This window comes from Rana temporaria, chromosome 6 (genome assembly GCF_905171775.1).
Source record: "Rana temporaria chromosome 6, aRanTem1.1, whole genome shotgun sequence".
NCBI lineage: Eukaryota > Metazoa > Chordata > Amphibia > Anura > Ranidae > Rana > Rana temporaria.
This window is the reverse complement of record NC_053494.1, coordinates 208,038,972-208,061,557: the sequence shown is the minus strand read 5'-3', so window position 1 is coordinate 208,061,557 and position 22,586 is coordinate 208,038,972. Positions and strand designations below refer to the sequence as shown.

The 22,586-nt window shown below is 44.6% G+C and overlaps 1 protein-coding gene across 2 annotated transcripts in view; it reads right to left on the bottom strand.

Annotated features, from left to right (window-relative positions):
* USP37 (ubiquitin specific peptidase 37) overlaps window positions 1-22,586 on the bottom strand; it is a 49,630-nt gene that overhangs the window by 3,725 nt on the left and 23,319 nt on the right. For both annotated transcript variants that reach the window (XM_040358181.1, XM_040358182.1), the window contains 9 exons: window positions 20,322-20,439; window positions 19,157-19,236; window positions 17,528-17,692; window positions 10,276-10,338; window positions 8,549-8,690; window positions 7,737-7,980; window positions 5,940-6,103; window positions 2,103-2,163; window positions 1,882-1,997 (listed from right to left, as the gene is read on the bottom strand). In XM_040358181.1, coding sequence (XP_040214115.1) covers window positions 1,882-1,997; window positions 2,103-2,163; window positions 5,940-6,103; window positions 7,737-7,980; window positions 8,549-8,690; window positions 10,276-10,338; window positions 17,528-17,692; window positions 19,157-19,236; window positions 20,322-20,439 — 1,153 coding nt within the window. The remainder of the gene's footprint in view (window positions 1-1,881; window positions 1,998-2,102; window positions 2,164-5,939; window positions 6,104-7,736; window positions 7,981-8,548; window positions 8,691-10,275; window positions 10,339-17,527; window positions 17,693-19,156; window positions 19,237-20,321; window positions 20,440-22,586) is intronic.

Sequence of the window (22,586 nt, the reverse complement as noted above, 5' to 3'; positions counted from 1 at the left end):
CTATCCATGTCCTCTGAGTGAGTGCATGGCTATATGATTTATTATACTCAGGAGTGTCCTCACAGTATTACGCCATATATCCCTTTGCCGTTTCTTTTATATGTATACCTGGTGCTGAGCCCTCCAGCTACTAACAAGTCTCCTGTACCACCTGATACATATCTGAGGTTGTTTGGCTGTCCGTGCTACAGCCGTGAGGCGAGCGGCTAGGGGCCACAAGAGGTGTTTGCACCGAAGCTCTCTCTCCTCTCAACACTTCCGTCTGGTTTTGGGATCACCTTCTAGAGACTTTTGTGTACATTTTTTAAGTCCGTTCTATCACATATACTGTGTCATCTTCCTCATCACGTTTTGAGTGACATCTCACACACACACACACACACACACACACACACACACACACACATATTTTTTGTTCACCTTGATTTGATGTTTGCTGAAGTATTACACATTGTGTTGTATTAGAGTTTTCTATTGCCTCTAGTGTGCAGTTCACACATTTACCTACAGGTTCAATGGGCCTACCAGTCACACTGTCTATTTGTTTTGTTTTAGTTACACAGCGCAGTCACCATCATTTATGAATAAACATTGAACATGAAAAATCAACTCATTCTTATAATGCCTGCCTAAAACGTTGAAATCACGCACTACTCATTTTATTAACCCTTTCACGCCGAACGAACGCATATATGCGTCCTCGGCTTTCGGGGACGCAGCTGCAGGCATCATCCCGGTACCGTTGTTTAGAGCGGGCGATTGGCTCTTCAGACATAACAAACGATGCGGCTAAAAGCCGCTCGGCTGTTATGCCAGAGGAGGGGGAGGGGACATCCCCCCCCCCCCCCCTCTGACCCGATCCTCTATCTGGTGCCTTCTGTGTCTAGGCGGAGACTGAAACTAAGCCGTAAACCGGCTTTGATTCAGTCTCCGCAATGGAAACACGGAAGCGACGTCACTTTCGGGTTTCTCGGCTGCCAATGGCACCGGATTTAAAAAAGTACACAGTATTCAGAATCGCCGTTTTCGGCGATCTGAATACTTTGAAGTGCAAAGGAGGGATCGGGTTTTTTTTTAGACCCCCGATCCCTCCATAAAGAGTACCTGTCACCACCTATTACTGTCACAAGGGATGTTTACATTCCTTGTGACAGCAATAAAAGTGATCAAAATGTAAAAAAAAAAAAAAAAAAGTTATTATATAAAAAAAAAAAAAAAAAAAAAGAAGAAAAAAGAAAAAAATTGAAATGAGAAATTTTTTTTTTTTTTTTAAAGCGGCCCCCTCCCCGCGAGCTTGCGCAACAAAGAAAACTCATACGGAAGTCACGCCCGCATATGAAAACGGCGTTCCAATCACACGTGAGGTATCGCCGCGATCGTCAGAGCGAGAGCAATAATTCTAGCACTAGACCTCCTCTGTAACTAACCGTAAAAAAAAAAGTTAAAAGCGTCGCCTATGGAGATTTTTAGTTACCGTAGTTTGTTGCCATTCCACGAGTGCGTGCAATTATAAAGCGTGGCATGCTTGGTATCTATTTACTCAGCGTATCATCATCTTTCACATTATGCAAAAAAATTTGGCTAACTTTACGTTTTCATTTTTTTAAAAGTCATGAAAGTTAATTTTTCCCAAAAAGTTGCGTTTGAAACACCACTGTTGTATGTAAGTTGTATGACATCACACCACTATACAACTAAATACGGTTCGACATAAAATATTGCAACAATCGCCATTTTATAAATAAAAATATGTTTGGGGGTTCTAAGTAATTTTCTAGCAAAAATATGGATATTTACTTGTAAACACCAAATGTCATAAATAGGCTTAGGCATGAAAGGGTTAAGGTGTGGAATAAGCATAATGCTGGAAATCAAGTGTACCTCTGCGTTTCTCTTAAGTTCCTCGGTTTCTTCTTCTGTGTACTCCATCTCGAAAATGTCCTCATTCCCAGAATCCTCATCCGATACCATCCCATCTATCATTGAGATATTAAACTCTGCAACCAATAACAAAGCTACAAGTTATCGCTGTTATGAGAACCCAATTATCACTTTTCCAAGATGAACTATGAAAAAAAAAACACATAAAAATGTTGAGTCACCTTGTAAACTCAGCTCTGTAGCTCGCTTTAAATCATCATCCTCCTTTAGCTCTCGAGCCTCCTTCAAAAGTAACAAACATTTAGTTTAGGGGAAAAGTCAGTAAAACTTCAGGCGCAAGTAGCAGAAACCCAAAGTAAATAAACCACGTTGCTCTGGTCAGAGTTTACCAAGGACTCTTGCTCTTATTCCCACACACAATTTAATAGCTCTGGCATCTTACACTTGCCTGCTCAGACATCCGGCGGTGTCTTGTTTTTAAGAAAAAGAGGAAAAAGTCACATGTTCCCCCCATACCCAGAAGTGCCAGGTATTTCTGAATTTCTCTTTGCTCCAGGTGGCAGAACACAGTGGGAAGGTGAATATATGGAAAAAAATGAGGAGCGTTTAAATTCAAGCTGAACGCCAGACTTGAAAAGAAAATAATTCAGCGCCTCCAAATATAGAATATCCAACTTAAAGCAGAAGTAAACTCAACGATTTAATAGTTTCCAAAGACAGTTACATTCCCGGCATGCCGGAAATGCCAACTGTCTCATTGGCTGTGCTCTCAACCAAACTGTCACACCATCCAATGGCTGGTGTCATAACTGATCACATGTGCAGCATCATGGCAGTTGAAGATTAAACAGAGGCCAAGATGGCAGCTTCCTTGGCTGAAAATGATAGGCGGGTTTACTTCCACTTTAAAGCATGTGCCATCAACAAAGCTTCATTTGCATGAAACGCATTGGGCAGGAGCTACACTCCGATTGTCCCCCAGGGGTGAGAAGCGAGGTGTCCCCATTGCGAGAATGGAGCTGGTTGACCACGTGCTAGGGATCTTGTTGACACAAACGAGCACGTTGCCGCTTTCCGCTGGCAGCTTTTAGGCTGGGGTCACACTGCCGTACCGAGCGGGTCAAAACGGGGGTCTGGTGCGTCCTGTACACCGTTTCAGGCTAAATTCGGACCCAACAGATCAGAAGACGCACAGGACTCATGTGAAATGTGCTTTAAAGCCGCACCAGAGATGTGTGAACCGGCTCCATTGAAAGCCGGTCAGTCTCCTGACATTCGAATTGGATGTGGGGGAAACCAGCATCCAATTCGCAATAGTGTAAACCCAGCCTTAACCACTTAAGGACCGAGCCTCTTTCTGAGATTTGGTGTTTACAAGTTAAAAACTTTTTTTCTAGAAAATTACTTAGAACCCCCAAACATATACTAATTTATATATACTAATTTATATAAAATATATTTTATTTATTACACACACACTTGTTTCCAAAACCCTAGAGAATAAAATGGCGGTCGTTGCAATACTTTCTGCCACACCGTATTCACACAGCACTCTTACTAGCCCATTGAGAATTAAAAAAAAAAATTAAACAGTAAAGTTAGCCCAATTGTTTTTCTTATATTGTAAAAGATAATGTTATGCCAAGTAAATCGATACCCAACATGTCACGCTTCAAAATTGCTCGTGGAATGCTGACAAACTTTTACCCTTTAAAATCTTCATAGGCGACGTTTAAAAAAATTCTACAGGTTGCATGTTTTGAGTTAAAGAGGAGGTCTAGGGCTAGAATTAATGCTCTCACTCTGATCGCATTTTTGACGTCTGCCCTGCAATGGTATGGAGACGGGTAGGGGCCATCTTCCCCTCACTTGTCTCCATACCAAGCCAGGGAGAGGACCCGATAGCCCACTGCTACCGATGGCTCCTGTAAGCGGCTGAGGGCACCCTCTCCTGCCGCCGATAAAAGTGATCTTGCGACAAATACACCGCAGAGACCACTTTTATATCGGAAACCAGACCACTCACTAAAGAGGATACTGGGTTATGGTAGTTAGCTGCTACCATAACAACGGTATCCCTCTTCAAAATGACGACGTATATCAGCGTGAGCCGGTCCGGATATGGTTAATGTCAGTGAGTGCATTTCAGTTCTGTTGCTCACACGTGGTGGAGAAGATTTTCAATAGCTGGTGTAAGACTTTGTGGTGATATTTATCACATATTTTGGACTCTCTTGCATTGAACTTTATTCACACAGATTTTTATTATAATTTTTAAATATTGTGGATGCTTTTTGCACAATATGAATGCTGTATTAATAGCACATGACATGCTTTAAGTTTGTAAAATTGTAGATTTGGAGGCGCTGCCTTATTTTCTTTGTTGGTTTGTTTGAGTATCGTATATATTTACCCATTACAAGCTGCCCATTACTTCTTTAGCGCTGAACCACCACCCTACCCCCCCCCCCCCCCCCCCCCCCATGAACGCCAGGCTTACCTTTCACAGTTGTACAGGCACCTCCATTGTACTGAATTTTTTTTACTCCGATTTCACTGCACACTGAGATTCAATGCACACCGACTTTGCATTAGAAGCTGGAGCCCATCTAATACAGCCCACCCCCATTTCTAGGCAGGACAACGTCCAGCATTATGTAGCTCTTAACCACCCCGAGCCCTTTAACCACTTTTTCAGATTCAGTGTTTACGAGACTAAAACAGTTTTCTTTGCTAGAATATTACTTAAAACCCCCAAACATTATATATTTTTTTCTAACACCCTAGAGAATAAAATGGCAGTCATTGCAATACTTTTTGTCACACCGTATTTGCGCAGCGGTCTTACAAGCGCACTTTTTTTGGAAAAAATCCACTTTTTAAAATTAAAAAATAACACAACAATAAATTTGGCCCAATTTTTTTATATATTGTGAAAGATAATGTTACGCCGAGTAAAATGATACCCAACATGTCACGCTTAAAAATTGCGCCCGCTCGTGGCATGGCGTCAAACTTTTACCCTTAAAAATCTTGATAGGCGACGTTTAAAAAATTCTACAGGTTGCATTTTTTGAGTTACAGAGTAGGCCTAAGGCTAGAATTATTGCTCTCGCTCTAACGATCGCGGCGATACCTCACTTGTGTGGTTTGAATACCGTTTTCATATGTCGGCGCTACTCGCGTATACGTTCGCTTCTACGCGCGAGCTCGACGGGGCGCTTTAAAAAAATTATTTTTTGCTTTTCGCATTTATTTTTATTTATTTTACAATTTTTAACACTGAAATAAAAAAAAATAAAAAAATTATCACTTTTATTCCTATTACAAGGAATGTAAACATCCCTTGTAATAGAAAAAAGCATGACAGGTCCTCTTAAATATGAGATCTGGGGTCAAAAAGACCTCAGATCTCATATTTGGGCTTAAATGCAAAAAAAAAAAAAAAAAAATTTGGAAATGTCATTTTTTCAAATGACAAAAAAAAAATAAAAAAATGTCTCTTTAAGAGGCTGGGCGGGACCGACGTTTTGACGTCACTTCCGCCCAGCAGAGCTATGAGGACGGGTGAAGGAGATTTTTCCTTCAGTCTCGTCCCCGCTCAGCTGCCGGATGGTCGCGATCTCCTCCGCCGCTACCGACGGCTCCGGTAAGCGGCGGAGGGCGCGGGACAGCGGCGGGAGGCCCCTCTCCCGCCACCGATAACGGCGATCTCGCGGCGAATCCGCCGCGGAGACCACCGTTATCGTGTACAGGACCGTCGGCACTAAAGATGGATACCTCGGTTGTGGCAGCAGCTGCTGCCGTTACTGAGATATCCATCTTTAAAAACAGGACGTATTTTGACAATGGGCTGGAAAGCAAGTGGTTAATCTATTGGGCTTCAGTTATTTTAACCACAGTGCCTCAGCATCATATGGGTGTGTGTTGTCTGACTCAGTCTACATACAAATGCAGCTTGCCAAGAACACACGTTCCTCCAGACTGACATCCACTCAATGAAAGATTGGGTCTGTAACAATACCAGTATGCAAAGGAATTGGAATTGCACCTCTCACCTGCTCTTGAAGAGACTGTGCCAAGGCCTGCTGGAGTTCCTGCTCCTCTCGCTCTCTCTCCAGCTCATACTGCATCCACTCCACCTCGTTCTGAGTGGCCTCTGGAGTCTTGTTCTCTTTATTCTCATCAAAGTCTTTGACCATCTCAGTGTACTGGGTCACACCTGAAACCAGGAATACATTCCTCTTAAATCTCCTTAGAATGGAGAGAGCATCTCTGTCAGCTAGACACAAATGCTAGTGCAAACACCATCAACAACCGCGCAAATAAAAATGCTCTAATTTGCAGTAATATTCAGCTGATTTACTGAAGGATTTAATAATGTTTACACAAATAAATTTTGCAAGTATTCAACTTCAATTTTCCAATCATGCACATGAAGTAAATGGGTTGTAAACCCTCTTTTTAAATAACATGTCATACTTCCCTCCACTGTGCAGTTAGTTTTGCACAGAGTGTCCCCAATCCTCGTCTTCTGGGGTCCCCCGGCAGCGCTATCAGCTCCTCCCCGCATCTGTAACCCCCCCCCCCCCTAGAAGAAGCACTCTCCCTGGGGGTTACCGCACGGGGGAGCGCTCCTGAGTCCAGCTTTTGTGTCCATAAACACAGAATGCTGGCCCCGGCACCATTGGCTCTCGCTGCTGTCAATCTATCCAATCAAGAGCCGAGACAACAGGCAGAGGTAGAGCATGTCTCCACTGAGGGTGCATGAAGTGAAAAAACACGAGGGTTTACAACCCCTTTTCAGAGGACTGAATGATCAAAGTAAACCCTTTAGTAAATCAGCCTGAATAAGTATCTGAAAATAGCAGCCAAGGGCTCATGCACAGGGACAGAATACCGAAATATAGGGAGATCCCGCAGGCAGATCTGAAAAAACACAAAAGGGACCATAGTGCAAACGGATTTGCGCATGTCTGTATGGAGTTGAGATGCGTAGAGGCGGCTATCCATATTGGTAAGATCAATGTAAACATAAAACAAAATTATTCAATTAGAATGACAGAAAGCCAAGGTCATTCTGCACCTGTGCTGCCTAGTGTTGCTCAGGCCGGTCCATAGACGGTGCAAAATGTGTTTCCTGCAACCACTAAGCCATCCACGCCAGGAGAATAGCGATTCGCGCTAGCGGCTATGACAGCTGCTAGCTATAATCGCATGTAAAATCTGACAGGCTGGTTGTACCCAAGTTGATTCATCAATTTGGGTACAGTCTGCCCATACATGGTTCAAATCTTGGCTGGTCCATGCTGAACCGGCTGAAATTCAAACCATCTCTAGCTGACTTCACTTTAGGTCCAGTAAACCCAGTATAGGTGCTAGGATCTTTGTAAACATGTGTGGTGCTGTGGCAAGCCGAAAGGGCAGTGCCACTAGCTGGAAATCATGCTCCTCTACTGTAAATCGCAGGAACCTCTGAGGCCGAAAGATAGGTACATGTAAATATGCGTCTGATATCAAATGGAGGCCAAGAAGTCTTCCATCTGGAGCGAGGCTACTACCGAGCAGACTGATTTTTACTTGCCTGTCCTGGTACAGGGACTCTTTACTGTTTCAGGTCTGAATTTATTGCTGAAATCGGACTCGAAACGGACCAGAAGATGCACAGGACTGTGCAATTCACTCCAGAGAAGTGTGAACCAGCTCCATAGAGAGCCGGTCACAGTCTCCTGACATGCGAATTGGATGAAGGGTTCACAATAGTGTGAACCCAGCCTAAGGGTTTGCTGACATTTTTATGCTGCCCAATACACTTTAAGTCACAGCAATGCAGAGAGATCCCTATACACACACACCTGAATCTTTTATCACATTCGATTTCTGCTCTTCCAGCACCTCCATAGTGGCCGCAGTTTCCTGCAGGTCGTCATCACCACCGAATCCAGTGTCTGGGCTGCTAGCAAGTTTGTCGTCCTCCTGATCCACAGGCCTGTCTTTTTTACTAATTTCCAGAACGGCGGCTATCAAATCGTCATCATTCATGTCTTCGAAGCTCGCGTCAGTGAGCTCCGAGCATTTGGCGCCTTCTACTTTTGGTTTCTTTTAGAGAAGGAAACAATAGCAACATTTTTTTTCTTATTAAGAACAAAGTTCAAAACCACCTCATTCCAGACTTTTGCTGGTACGATTACAATTTCAATGCAATTTAAACACTAGACTTAAAAGTGACTGTGAACCCCCAACAATGAACATCTTTTCTTAACAGTGCTAGACTAACACCATGTTGGACAATGATTCCTGGCTGGCTCAGACTGCTATCCTTTCCTCTCCGAGTGTTCAAAGGACCACAAAAATCGAATATAAAATTTAGAGACATATACTAGTCCTGTGTCTCACACCATATTACTACAACAATCGGGCAAACCAGAGTGCCACAATGAGTCTACACTTGGAGTAGAACCCCAAGGCCAGTGATGGCGAACCTTGGCACCCCAGATGTTTTGGAACTACATTTCCCATCATGCTCATGCACGCTGCAGTGTAGTTGAGCATCATGTGAAATGTAGTTCCAAAATATGTGGGGTGCCAAGGTTCTCCATCACTGCCCTAGGCCAACTTCGGTCTACATGGGAACAACAAATAAAGACAGACAATCCAGATAGGTCACCTGGTCTTCAGTTTGGCCCTCTTTTCCCTGCAAACTGGTGCTCAGTCTTTGGGCGTTGGCCGCACATCTCTTTAAATGCTCGTCCTCGCTTTCAGAGTCCAGACAAAGAGGCGTGTAGCTTGCAGATTTAAAGGGTTGTTTTCTAAAATGGAGAATTTTATACTTTAAAAAGGGAAAAGTTTGGCATTTTTGCATACAGTAGATATTCTTCACATTCAGGACTAAAATAAAATTTTGAAAAATAAAATTTTCTGTCAGATACGGTTTGAATTCTGCAAATTTTAATTGCACATGTGTATGTGTAGAGGCAAACCTTAAAGTGGCTGTAAACCTCAGACAGGAAAAAGGAACAAAAGCATAGCCCTCAATCCCGCACACTAAGGGTCATTTCTGTCCGCTACCTCCTCCCTCTGCTACAAGCATGAGTCACTTCTGACAAGTTTTCCCTGACACCAAGAGAAAAAGTTACACCTAGTCTCTCCTGAAAGGAAAGGAATATAACCCCAAGGTCAATGCTGCTCTGTCCGTCCATGAACGGAAGAGAAAATAAAATGGTGACAGGTGAGGAACCTCAAGCTGGTTGACAGCATCAGCTCTGTTCCTGTGTGCTGGGTGAAGGGGAATGTGCCTCTTTCCTCCAATCAGTTCACTGTGCTCTTCTCTACATCCTTTGAAGTGACGTAGAGAAGACTAAAGATAGACAGGTACAACTTGTGTAGGAGGATTGGTTTCATCTTTGTGCCACCCAAGGATAGTTCCTTTCATTGGGTATATTGTAAGGGCTTACAACCACTTTATTGAAAGAGTATGTTTACAGAGCTCAAAAGAGTAAGAGAAGTGACCAATTTCCCCTCACCTACCCCTATGTGCTTGCTCTATTCATTCAAATCTATTTAGGAGATTCAATTACAGAGCAGCAGTCTAAGGGCTGGTTTACACCACAAAAAAGCACTCCAGATGCGTTTCCGGATGCATCTCTGCATGCACGTTTATAGTGTTTTTGACACATTTCTAGATGCCTTTTATTTTTCCTACTTTTATTTAATTTTACTGGGGTCCTGCACGTTTTTGATGCATTCCAGTGCGTGTTACCGCGTTCCAGTGCAGGAAAAATGCAGCATTTTCACTTTTTTTCTGGAACTGGAAAGCCGTGGAACTGACCGTCCTGGTGTAGACTATGCCACTGGAAACCATATACTCTAAACTACTTTTCATGCGTTTTTAATGGAGAAAACACACCGGACTGCATGCAGTGTGAACTGGCCCTAAAATCAAACAAGATCTGCTGTAATGACAATTAACCCCTCCTCCCCTCCTCCAAAAAAACACGGTCTGCAGCACCATTGTCATGATGCCCATTGTAGTTAATGTATGTTTAAAAATGAAGAATTTACATAAGTGAAAAGAATAAAACTATTTCAGAATGAAACTTACACTTATGTCCTAGAGTTTTTTTTTTTTTTTTCTTTTAGGACCTAAACCATCATAGTTTTCTTTTACTATTTTCTCTAGTGAATCACTTAATACACATTTGAAAACTTTGGTATAGAAGTATATTGTATTATGTACCCCTTTTATCCCCATATTTATCAAGTTCCTCTGGTAAGTTTCAACTCATCAGAAGTACCGCCATGCATTTCTAATCGCTTCTAAAGATACATTAGTGCTTTCTAAACAATCCTAATCACTAATCCAGATTGTACAAGAGACGAATTTGAATCACATACCGTGAATTATTATTAGCAGTGCAGGAATTTACCATCTGTGAGGCTTTTAATGGACGGAAACTCCTGAATAGGTTAAAACAAAAGTTACACGACAGTCAGCATAACATCTTAAATCAAAAATTACAGTGTAAAGATTTAAACAGATATATCAATCAACACCGTGACTGCAAAAGCCCAAAATTAGGTTTTTGTAAACAAGTTTAACCCCGTCACACCTACTGCACGGTACACACGATCGTACGGAAAAAAAATTACGTGCATGTCCGATAGAATAAAACCGGATGAACTGTCCTTATCGGCTCTCAAATGCTCTGTACTAACCATCCGATTATCGTATGATCGTTTCGAAAGCGGCATTTTTCGTACGATTTTCGGATCGTGTGTATGGGGCTTAAGGGTAAAACAAATCTACTTGCCCAAGCCCAATTTTGTAATTTTGATACGTGTTATTAAAACCATATTATACCTTGTTTTTTTTTCCCAAGGAAAAATTGGGCTTTTATTTGGTGGTAAATGGTAATAAATATTCTGCAGATTTTTTGTATTATCAAAAGGAAAACTGTCCCTAAATAGTAAAAAAATAGGATTTTTTGTACTCACCGTAAAATCCTTTTCTCTGAAGTCCATGGACGGACACAGCTCCTTAAATCTTGACAAGTGGGTTATGTTCCCTGTTTACAGGAGAGGACTAGGCAGAAACATGTTAAATAGTTAAATACATGTTACATTAACAGAGTTGAACAGCCCCGCCCAGGGGGCGGTCCCTCCAGACATAACCCTCCTCACTGCAGCTTGCAGCCTCAGTTCGTAACAAGCAGTACAAACCTAAAAAGGAGGGGTGGGAGCTGTGTCCGTCCATGGACTTCAGAGAAAAGGATTTTACGGTGAGTACAAAAAATCCTATTTTCTCTTATCGTCCATGGACGGACACAGCTCCTTAAATCTTGACAAGTGGGACGTCCCCAAGCAGTGTCAAAAAACGAGGGGTGGGAAATATATCAGTAAAAAACAATTTTAACTTCACCCCAAAACAAGCAGAGCTCCTCAACGGAGGAGGTGCAACTTTAAACAGCCGCCGGCAAAAACTAGCGGCTGAAAAAAACATCATAAGATGCACTCACAGCAACCATGTAAATTCTGGAAAAAGCGTGAACGGACGAGCAAATCGCCGCCTCGCACACCTGTGAGACCGACGCATGATGTCGGAAAAAAAACAAAACCCAGGAAGCACCAATTGCCCTGGTCGAAAGTGCCGTGACCGGAAAGGGGGGCCCGCCCCTTAGGAGCATAGGCCTGTATGACGGCCTGCCTGATCCACCGAGAAATGGTGGTCGACGAGACCGCCAGGCCCTTTTGTGGACCAGACACCGACACAAAAGAGTCAGAAGCTCCGAAATGGAGCCGTAGTAGGCTGGTATACCCGCAAAGCGCGTACCACGCCTAAAGTATGAAAGGCCGAAACCTCCTTCGGAAGAAAGGAAGGTCGCGGGCGCACCATCACCTAATCCTTATGGGGGATCAAGCATGGCGGCTTGCAAGACAAGACCGCCAACTCAGAAACCTCTCTAACAGAGGTAAAGGCCACTAAAGGGGCCACCTTCTGAGATAGTGTCAAGAGAAAATCTCTCTGATGTTTCCAAAAGGAAGGTTCCTGAAGAAACGAGAGCACCAGAGTCAAAACTCATGGGGGGGGAAGAGATGGGCCAAGAGGGGAAAGTATAGGAAAAACCCCTTGCATGCAAAAAAAGGGGACCCACCAGGGAACGGGCCACAAAAAGGCCACTAAAAGAACACAGCCAAGGCTGAAATCGGCCCCCAAACGGTGCTTTAAGCAATTTTTAGATCCAATCCAAGCTTTAAAAACAGCAGGACCCTGGACACCGAGAGTACGCCCGTGGACGTCACTCCATCCCTTTGCACCAAGAGAGGTGCGACGGTAGATCCTCCGGAAGAAGACTACGGTGCCCTGTTGAGATGACCGAGTCAGACAGACCCTGGTCACCTAAAGTCTGGCTTCCAATAACCATGTTGAGCAAGTCAGTGACTGTACAACAGGAGGAAGTATGGGACCTTGAGACAGGAACCTCCTGCCCTGGGAAGCGCCAGGGTGCCTCTGCTACCAGGCGCCCGATATCAGCGTACCAAGGACGCCAAGGTCAATCTGGAGCGATTAGAATCATCGGGATCTCCTCAGCATCCACTCTGTGGAGCGGCCGAGGAAGCAACTACCATGGAGGAATGGCAAAAAACCACCAATACAGACAACACAGGGCCACCAGCGCGACTGACGCGTCTGTACAAGATCACTAGACCTGGCCACTAACTTTGACACCCTTGCGGCGGGGACAAGCTGCCAGGAGATCCATGCCATGTGAGGCTCACCTCCTGCAAGGGAGCCGAAACACCCCAAGCACAAAGACCAGTCGCCCTGGTCCAGCATCTGGCGACTCCAGTAGTCCGCCTGCCGGCATACCTGAAAGGTAGACTGAAGCCACGGCCGTGGCGTTGTCCGGCTGAAACCAGATCGGTCGACCACAAGGAGAAGCATAGCCTGATCGCCTAAAATAGTAGGACAATGAACAGTAGACAGCACCTGGTATTCCAAGGCGGTCTCCCACCAGGCACTAGCCAGGCCCGACCCTGGGTAGCTACCGAGACCAGACACATTCAAGGAGGTGTGGTCATAGGTCCACGCAAGTCCAGCGACTCAGGGCCGGCTGGACCCCCAAGTTTTGTGAACCCCCAGGTTCACAACCCGTGAGCTGGCCTCCGTCGTAAACACCGACCACTGGAAGGAAGAAACAACTTCCCGGACCGAAGAGTCGGGAATCTCTGTCACCAACTCAAAGAGACTCTGACTAAGTGGCGCACAGGAATCTAATGATTTCAGAGACAAGAGATTTTTACCACCTGGACAGTAGTTCCCCTGGAAAACCAGGGTGTGGAACTGGGCATACAGTACCGCCTTGAAGGAGGCTACCCACAGACCCCGAACCAGCAGGCGCCCGGAGAGAAGACTGACTGCGTGATGCCAATACCTTCACCGCAGACTGAAGAGTCTGCAATTTCTCCAGGGGAATAAGGACCTTTGCCACTGAGGAGTCTGGATCAACACTAGATACTCCAACGCTGAGTCGGAACCTAGCATGCCCATGATTTGAACCCTGGGTCGCACACATGGAGGGCAGGCTTGCTGCCACTGAGCTACACTTTCTGGCCTAAACGTTTAACGTCCACCCGAATCTTCGGAGGGTCTGAATGGGAATAACCCATCCACTAGGTCGGAGACAGAAGCTGCTCTCAGAAGAAAGTCGTCCAAGTAGCCAATGAGGCAAAGCCTCGCTGTCCCAACAAAATTCAAATAAGTGCAAGCTCCTAGCTGAAAACCCATGGTGCTGACGCCAGATCAAAAGGGAGGGCCACAGGCTGACAGAGACCCTTCTCTCATCACGAAGCACAGAAAAAAACACTGTGACATGTGCAAAACAGGACATGCATGTATGCGTCCCTGATGTCCGAGGACATCCCCGGATGAAGCGCAGCTACCACCGAACAAATGGATTCCATGCGGAACTACCCGACGTTCACAAAGGTATTTAGGGCCTGAGGCCCATAGAAAACCCCAAAACTCTCGTCCTGCAGGAAAGGTAAAATTACCTCGCAGCTTAGCAAATCCCACACTGCCCAAGGCAGACCGACGGGCCGGGAGAGGAAGACACAAGGACAGAACTTTGTTCTGTGGATAGGAGGAAACCCTATCTAGTACTCCGAAGAGACCACCTCGCAGACCCAGAGAGCAGGGAGGTTTCACCGAATTGTGAACCTGCAAGCCGCCCCTCCCACCTAGAGACAGGGAGGGAAGGCTATATACATTGGCAGGATTTGGGTGCCGGCGTGATCGGCTTATGCACCCAGGGACAGATTAGTCCCCCAGCTGGGCCTTTGACGGCCTGGGAGGGTTGCCCCTGAATAATACACACACATAGTGTGTATGTATATTATGTAGGTGTATGCACACATGTCTGGAGGAAACCGGAGTACCCGGAGGAAACCCACGCAGACACAGAGCGACAATGCAAGCTCCAGGCAGATTGGCGTCAGTGTGTGGATTCGAACCAATGACTCTTTTGCTGCCAAGTAATGGAGTTAAGCACTACACCACCGTGTGCATAAAACCATTCTGAAACAGACGCCCTGGATAACAAGGGCGCAGCATTCAATGAAGCATCACAGACATATATGAGGCCCAGGACCAGCTGGTCCGCTAGGCTAATAACCTCAGGAGAGATTGCAAAATGCTCACTCTGAGTTGTATACAGCACTAGGGGTCAGGACTACTCCAGGATGGCCGCCGAGCGTTCAGAACGCGGCCACAGGAAAACGGCCGGCACAATGTAAGCTGCGCCATATCGCGGCTACGACAAAATGGGCGCCAATGGGAGTTTTCAATGTAATTGAAAAACCTCCCAAAAAATGGCGCCAGCGTCGACTGAGACCCCAGTGTAGTGGCCACAATAGGCCCGCAAGCAAGACCCCAGCATGGTAAACATGGAACGGGTCAGTACTTCGGATCTTCTATCAGTCAGATCCATACAAGCGGGGGTTCCCGCCCGGCGGTGAGGGACTACAAAAGCCCTCAGCGGCTTTTCTCATTCCGCATCTCAGAAATTATCAAAGAAGGGCACAGAAGGAAAAAACCTACACAGCGGTCTGATTTGTGTGATCCAAAAAAGACCGAGCCCTCGGCGGAAACCCAGCTGCACTATGCAGCTTAGGAGAGTCCCTTGCAGCAGTAAAAAGCGCACCCATAAATGCCTTATTCTGCCTTTTTAACTAGGTACCTGGTCCATGGCTCCATAACAGAGCATTCTCCAGGGGATAACGGGGGAAGGGGGCACTCTTTTACCGCCCGCCCGCAGTCCACCCCCACCCTGGCACAAACTGTGTCCAGGACTAACAATAAAAACTCTGTGGGAATCCCAGGTGCTAACACCTGCTGCCACCACCAGCATGTGGGGGAAGGACCCAGATACTGACTCCAATATTTACATATAGTGTGTATTATAATATGCACACCTGTCCATACAAATAGACAAAAGCTCCTAGAGCCCTATTCAGGGCCTCTCACCCACTTGCTGCGCTGACCAGGGGTAACCAGGGGACTCCCTCAGGAGGAGACTGCCCAGCGCTGCCTGTGAGGAAAAGAACCGTGAGGTAACTTTTGCAGGGACCTGTGTTTAAACAGGAAAAGCCTCATAGGGCTGTTTTATTTAAGGATAAGACACAGATACAGCATAAAAAGCAAAACCGTTACAGGTGTCACCAATCAGTCAGCGTCTGCTGAAGTATAATCATAAACATCTGTGCTCATCACAGGGCTTTTTACCTCACAGGAAAGCCCAATACAAAAAAGAAAAAACACAGGCCAGATAACACAGTCCCCTCAGGAAGGCCCCCTCCCCCCCTGACAGCGGCAATGTTAGCAATGCAGCAAGGGAAAGGAGCAGGGAAGTAAGGGGAAGGGACCCCCGAACCCCAGGAATGCCCAGCCGTACCAACCCACCGAAGCAGGAGGGACTGTACTTACCCGTCCAAGCGAGGACTCGCTGACGCATTCCTGACAGAACTACAACCGAAATGGAGGTAGCTGTCGGCCCGGTCCACTGTGAGTGAGACAACACCACAGCCCAGTCATATGTGGACCTCGGAGCAAAGCTCACCGGCCACCCCAGGAGTCATGGGGTATGGCGTGGCAGACCAAGCCTCTTTGCAAAGGTGTGCCCACGCTTGCTGGTCGGACTGAGTAGACTACAAGGATCTATATTATCCAGCCCGTCTCTCAGCCGACAGTTGAAAGAAGATTCTTCAAGAAAAAGTAAAATAAAATAAAATTTCTCCTCAGGGCGCTGGGCCCAAAGGGAGCCATACGTCCTTCTCCTTTGCTAGGCAGAACGAAACTGAGGCTGCAAGCTGCAGTGAGGAGGGTTATGTCTGGAGGGACCGCCCCCTGGGCGGGGCTGTTCAACTCTGTTAATGTAACATGTATTTAACTATTTAACATGTTTCTGCCTAGTCCTCTCCTGTAAACAGGGAACATAACCCACTTGTCAAGATTTAAGGAGCTGTGTCCGTCCATGGACGATAAGAGAAAATATATTTTTGTTGCTCAAATCTAACTGTATATTTCTTGCTACTACCATAGTAGTATACCACCAAACAACCCAAAATAAATTCTCCTGCTCCCGACGATTGCCGAAATGCCATATACGTTAGCCATTTGTACCCATAGTACAGCCCAGAAACAATAAACATGCACCGATTACTGTAAAAATTACCCTGGCAGTGAAAGGGTTAGCCTGTAGGGGGTTAAGTGTGACCTATAAAGTGATTCTTACTGTCAGGGGGCGTGGCTTGCCATGTCACGTCACTGATCCCGATGACAGGGAACACGATCAGTGACCGTGTCACTAGGTGGAATGGGGAGATGCGTTTACATACAACATCTCCCTGTTCTTCAGCTCTGTGACCTGATCGCGGGACACCAGCGGCAATCGGTTCCGCGGCAGGGTCAGTTTGCGCGCCGCGTGACCATACAGCAGCAATTTAAAGGGGACGTACCTACCTGTACACCCTTTTGTCGACGTAAAAGTGCGTGCGCTGGTCGGCAAGTGGTTAAAGTGTCATGACTTGGAAACAAAATCTAAATATCATTAACAGTCTTAAAGTTTTTTTTTTTCTTTTTTTAAAGCAATGTTTGCTTAAACAACCATTGATTTGCAGCCAACTTAAATTATTCTTTGCCATCTTCTCAGCTGGCCCACATGACACTCCTGCAGTCTTGTGGGACTGCTCCAGAACGGTGATGACGGAATTACACTATACAATTACACTTAACTAATTTGGTTTTCGTGTAAATCTCTTTTTTTTTTTTTAAGGAGAAGGGGTTATTACTATTTAGATCAATTTATTTATTTAACAATCCGGGCAAAGGACAGGGTTATGCAGTGAAGTGTGCAGGACACATCACAATCAGAGAATAAGCTCTTCCCTCACATTGCCCATTGAGCTACGTAGAAACTTGAAAATGATTATGCGATCTGGGTTACAGAAGATCTAGTGACTTTTTACACATACCCCTTTTGCAACACATTAAATGTTTTTATAGCATTCTCTGAGAAAATGCAATTGCGTTTTAAATTCATAAGAAAAAGGCAGTATTGTGAATGCATATATTACACAGGCGTATCCTTACATTACAGGCTGTGCATTGCAGATCAGAGACAGCGGCGGCCGCGTGCAGTCTGTACAATGTGAGGACAGGGTGAGATATCGAGGTATGATTACTTGCTGGCCAACTTTATTATTTAGTGCCAGGGTCACATTGAAACTGTAACGCTTCAGATGAAGAATGAGCACCCTGCAGAAATAAGCATAGCATCAGGACACAATTCAATACCATTAAAAGTCAGACTCACTTACAGCTGATAGTTTATGTGGGCACCAGTGACTTGAATACTGTATTTATTGGCGTATAACACTCACTTTTTTACCCTGAAAATAGAGGGTAAACTGTGCCTGCGTGTTATACGCAGGGGGCCGTGTAAAGTTTTTTTCCTTAAAGTTAGGGTGCGTGTTACACGCCTGTGCGTGTTATACGTCGATAAATACGGTAACTGGTCTGCTTAATAGAACCTCATTACAAATTGAAACAGTTGAAAGGAAGCAAAAAATGTGGACATCTCATTACTAGCATCTTTAAAGTGGTTGTAAACCCAAAATTAAAATAACCCCGCAAGACAAAGGCATAATGAGCTTGTATGCATAAGCACACTAACTTATTATTAATTACTTACCTGAGATCGAAGCCCCCGCATAGGTCCTCGTCTCCCCCTCAGACGGCAACATCTCTCCCGGGGGGTAACTTTTGGGTATCATGGCTCCGGCGCCGTGATTGGCCGGAGCCGCAACGACATCACTCCTGCGCATGTGCACGGGAGCCGCCAATTACGGCACATGGACTACAGCAACGGCACATAGGTGCCATTGCTTCAGTTTGCCCCAGTGCTAATGACATTGGCACATGCAGGGGACAGGGGATATCTCCTAAACAGTGCAGGTTTAGGAGATATCCTGGGTAGCTACTGCCTTAAGAGGCTTACCTGTAGCATAAAGTGGTTGTAAAGGGTTTACAACCGCTTTAATGAGTACAAAAAGGCTGATCGTGATTCAACAATGCAGTATTCACACAAAATATAAGTGATGAATGAAGTGTACGTTTTGTACATTTTAAATATAGTTGGTTCAAAAAAAGAAAAAAAAAGGAGCCGGGTGATGGACTCAATCGCAAACCACACTGCCCCCTACTACAGCCAGGAACAGATGGTAAAGTGCTCTGGCAGCCCTTAGTTCCCATGTGCCTCCCACTGTGAAGCCCGGTTCCGGTCCACGGCCAGTCAGCAAAAAGTGGGATGCCTCAACGCAAGATACTCAGGCTTGGGAAATCTCTAAAAAAGTATCTAAAAAATATCTAAAAAAGGAGACAAGGCTATATTGTTTTCTCCTTCACCACTGCAGAGAACCATCATTCCGAATACTGGAAGATTACTGGCTGGAGAAGACCACAAACTGGCAATCTCAACGATTGGCGCTTCTGCTCCTTCACCGTCCAATCACAAGCTGGGATGGGTCCTAAGACCAAGCTGTATTGCTCAAATACAATATTGTTTTGTAGAGAGGTCTCAAGAATGCAGAACATCCCTGTGTTGTCTACAAAGTGCATAAATCATTAAAAGAAGGACTGAAGAGATTTGCACATTTTCTGTTAAATTAGACTTTTTCCTGACTAACCTGTAAAAATATATAAAAGTGACAAAACACTGACCTGGGCAACCTGCTGAATTTGTGTAATACAGTTGCAGACTTTCCATTGCACTTTTCACAAGAATATTCAAGATCTTCCATCTGTAAAATATCAAAACTTTAATTTTCACAAAAAAAAAAAAAATCATACAAGAGAGCAAAACGTGTGCAACATGTTGCACAGCAGGAATGAGAGTTCCCACTTGCAGCTTTTAAAAACTATTTACACGCGTTTCCACATGTTGGGCATAGGGAAGCCTATTCACTTCAATGCGCTGTCCTATGTGTTCCTGCTCCTTTTTGGCCGATGAGCTTAGCAGGATTTCTAAAGGTGCGATTCAGTCAAGCGACAAACAAAAATGCACCGTCTTTGCGGCACTATTAAGAGTTATGGCACCCAACGCACGCCACATTTTACCGCGATTTGGAATTGCAGGCAGAATCGTGGCGATTCTAGGGTTGCTTTTGTGATATATAGCCATATGTTTTATCACTTTAACTACTGGGAAAAGACACTCTAGGCGAGCATAATTCAGGCAAGCCTTCACATCTGATTAGAAATCAGCATTAAAGCCAAATTATAATTCAAACTAAATACCATTTACAAAAAGGTATGCTAGGTCAGCATGCTGCAGAAAATGACATTTGCACTTTGTGGAAGCAGTGGTCTTTCTGCAGAGGTCAGACACGCCCATTGCAGAGTAAGACCCTAAAAATAGCGCTGCTATACCACCTGAAAAACTCCTGCACTGCATACTCAATGTGAAAGCCCGAGGGCTTTCACACTGAGACGATGCGCTGGCGAGAGAGAAAAAAAATCTCCTGCCAGCAGCATCTTTGGAGCGGTGAGAGGATCAGCGTTGTATACCGCTCCTTCCCATTTAAAACAATGGGAAACCGCGGCAATACTGCCCGCTAGCGGGGGTTAATACCGCACAGCTAGCGGCCAAACTGGACGGTATAGTGCCGCTATATTTAGCGGCGCTATACCGCCACCCGCCCCAGTGTGAAAGGGGCCTAAGGGTTAGAGCTCGCCAAGCAGCTAAGCTTACCAGCCGATTAGAGAGTTCAAACTCTGAAGCAGCAGGGGGTGGCTTTAGATTTGATACACCTTGATTTATTTAACAAATATAAAACTGAAAAATTCAATTGGGGTTTGAATTCACATTGGATGAATGAAAACATACCCTAAAAAAGAGATCTAGGGAATCCTGTATGGAACTTGAAGGTAATAGCTTTTTTCGTCGTGGTAGATCAATGGAGAGATCATTGAACTGCTCCCGTTTTATCACCGTTTCACCACACCTGCATTAAAAGCAATCAAATTCAAAAACACAAATTAAACCAAAAAATTTTTTTTATTTTTTTTTGTAGTGAAGTAATCAAATCACTCCGTTAAAGCCAGCAGAAGATGAATTCTGCTTGGTTGCTACGAGTTACAGCACTAAATATTGAGAATTCCTTTCCATTTAGATTAGGTAATAGCCAGTAGTGACTCCTGAAAAAGTCTTAAAGCAGAAGTAAACACATCCATTTAACCGTTGCCAGGAATGTAACCCTCCCATTGGTTGTGCTCTCAACCAGACTGAGAAACCATCCAATGGCTGGTGTCATAACGGATCACATGTGCAACATCATGGCAGTTGTAGATTAAACAGAGGCCTAGAGGGCAGCTTCCTTGGCTGAAAAGGATAGGGGGGGGGGGGGGGGGTTGGGTTACTTCCACTTTGAAACCGTGGAAAGCACTATACAGTTTAAAGCAGACCGGCCACATTGTCTATTAATGTACAAATAAATACGGCATATACTCCTTTTAAAGTGGCAGGCAGCAATGAAATCGGCAGTGCAAATTGCACCGATGTGCGGTTTTGAAATCGTTTTGCAGTGTGGACATTTCAAAGCTGCACCGGTGTGAACGGGGACTAAATGCAATCAGCTTATACCAAATATTCATCAATGTTCAGTTAAAAAAAAGCCAAGGTTTCTGTTAAAATTTATTTATAAGTACATGTGGACACAAGTGTATGCCTATTGGAGAAAGTTTTTCCTACTCAGCAGAGATTCAAGCTGCATTCACACCTGAGCGCGTATTCATGCTTATTTGCGCGTTTGCATACAGCGTCGTCCGACGTTTTTGTACCTCGACGTTTTTTATTTTAGCCAATAGGAAAAACGATCATCTTTTCATCACTTGTTGCTATGTTGGTAGATTTTTTTTATCCTGGGTGAAATGTTCTATTGATTAAAGCGACGAAACGCCCGTAGCAAACGCTCATTGTCGCGCTAGTCGCTTGAATCGAGCGTTTCCATTACTTTCTATGCGAAATGGAAACGCTCAAAAACGACCAAACCGCCCCATACGCGTGACAAAAAAGGGTCCGGAACTTGTTTGAGCTTCAGGCGTTTGGCGTCAGGTGGCTTGGAGTGGAGATGTGAACCATCTCCATAGGGAATAATGTATTTTTCCCCCCCTAGCGTATTTGAGCGTCGCGCTTCAGGCGACAAAACGCTCAGGTGTGAATGCAGCCTTATGCCGCGTACAGACGGTCGTTTTTTGCGATGAAAAAAAACTACGTTTTTGAAAACGTCATTTAAAATGACCGTGTGTGGGGGAAAACGTTGTTTTATGTCTTCTGAAAAACGACAAAAAAAAATTCGAACATGCTCGAATTTGTGTCGTTTTTCAAAACGTTTTTTGTTTCACAGAAATTGACCGTGTGTACCAAAAAACGACGTTTAAAACGACGTTTTTAAACCCGCGCATGCCCAGAAGCTAGTTTCAATGGAAAAAAGTGGTGAAACGTAACCTCGCTTTGCTAGAGCATTGTGAAAAAACGATGGTGTGTAGGCAACGTCGTTTTATTTCATGATTTAAAACGTCTTTTTTTTCATCACAAAAAACGACCGTCTGTACGCGGCATTAGACTAAGATGTTTGAGATACAGCCAAGCATTGGTAAAATAATCCACCAACCAGTATAAATGCAAAAAAAATAAAAATTGCTAGGCTTCCTTAAAATCAGTGATTACTGAAAGTGATACAAAAAAATAATAATCTATGAAGCAGAACTTCAACCGCCAACAGAAACCACTGGTTGTAATTGCACAGCCTGTATGGCTCCTGAGATCTTGCGTCCCAGATAATAAGGCAGAGTAAAAATGTATTAAAAAGGCTGGAAACCACAATATTATAATATACGTTGGTTAAATCTAATAAAAAAAATAAGTAAAAATGTTTAAGGCTGCATTCACACCTAGGCGTAGGCAATAGCGTCGTTTTCCGGCGTTTTTTTTAGGCGTTTTTTTCGCGCGTATTCATGCTAATATGCGCGTTTGCATACAGCGTTGTCCGACGTTTTTGTACTTAGACGTTTTTTTTTTAGCCAATAGGAAAAACTATCATCTTTTCATCACTTGTTGCTATGTTGGTAGATTTTTTAAATCTTCTGCATG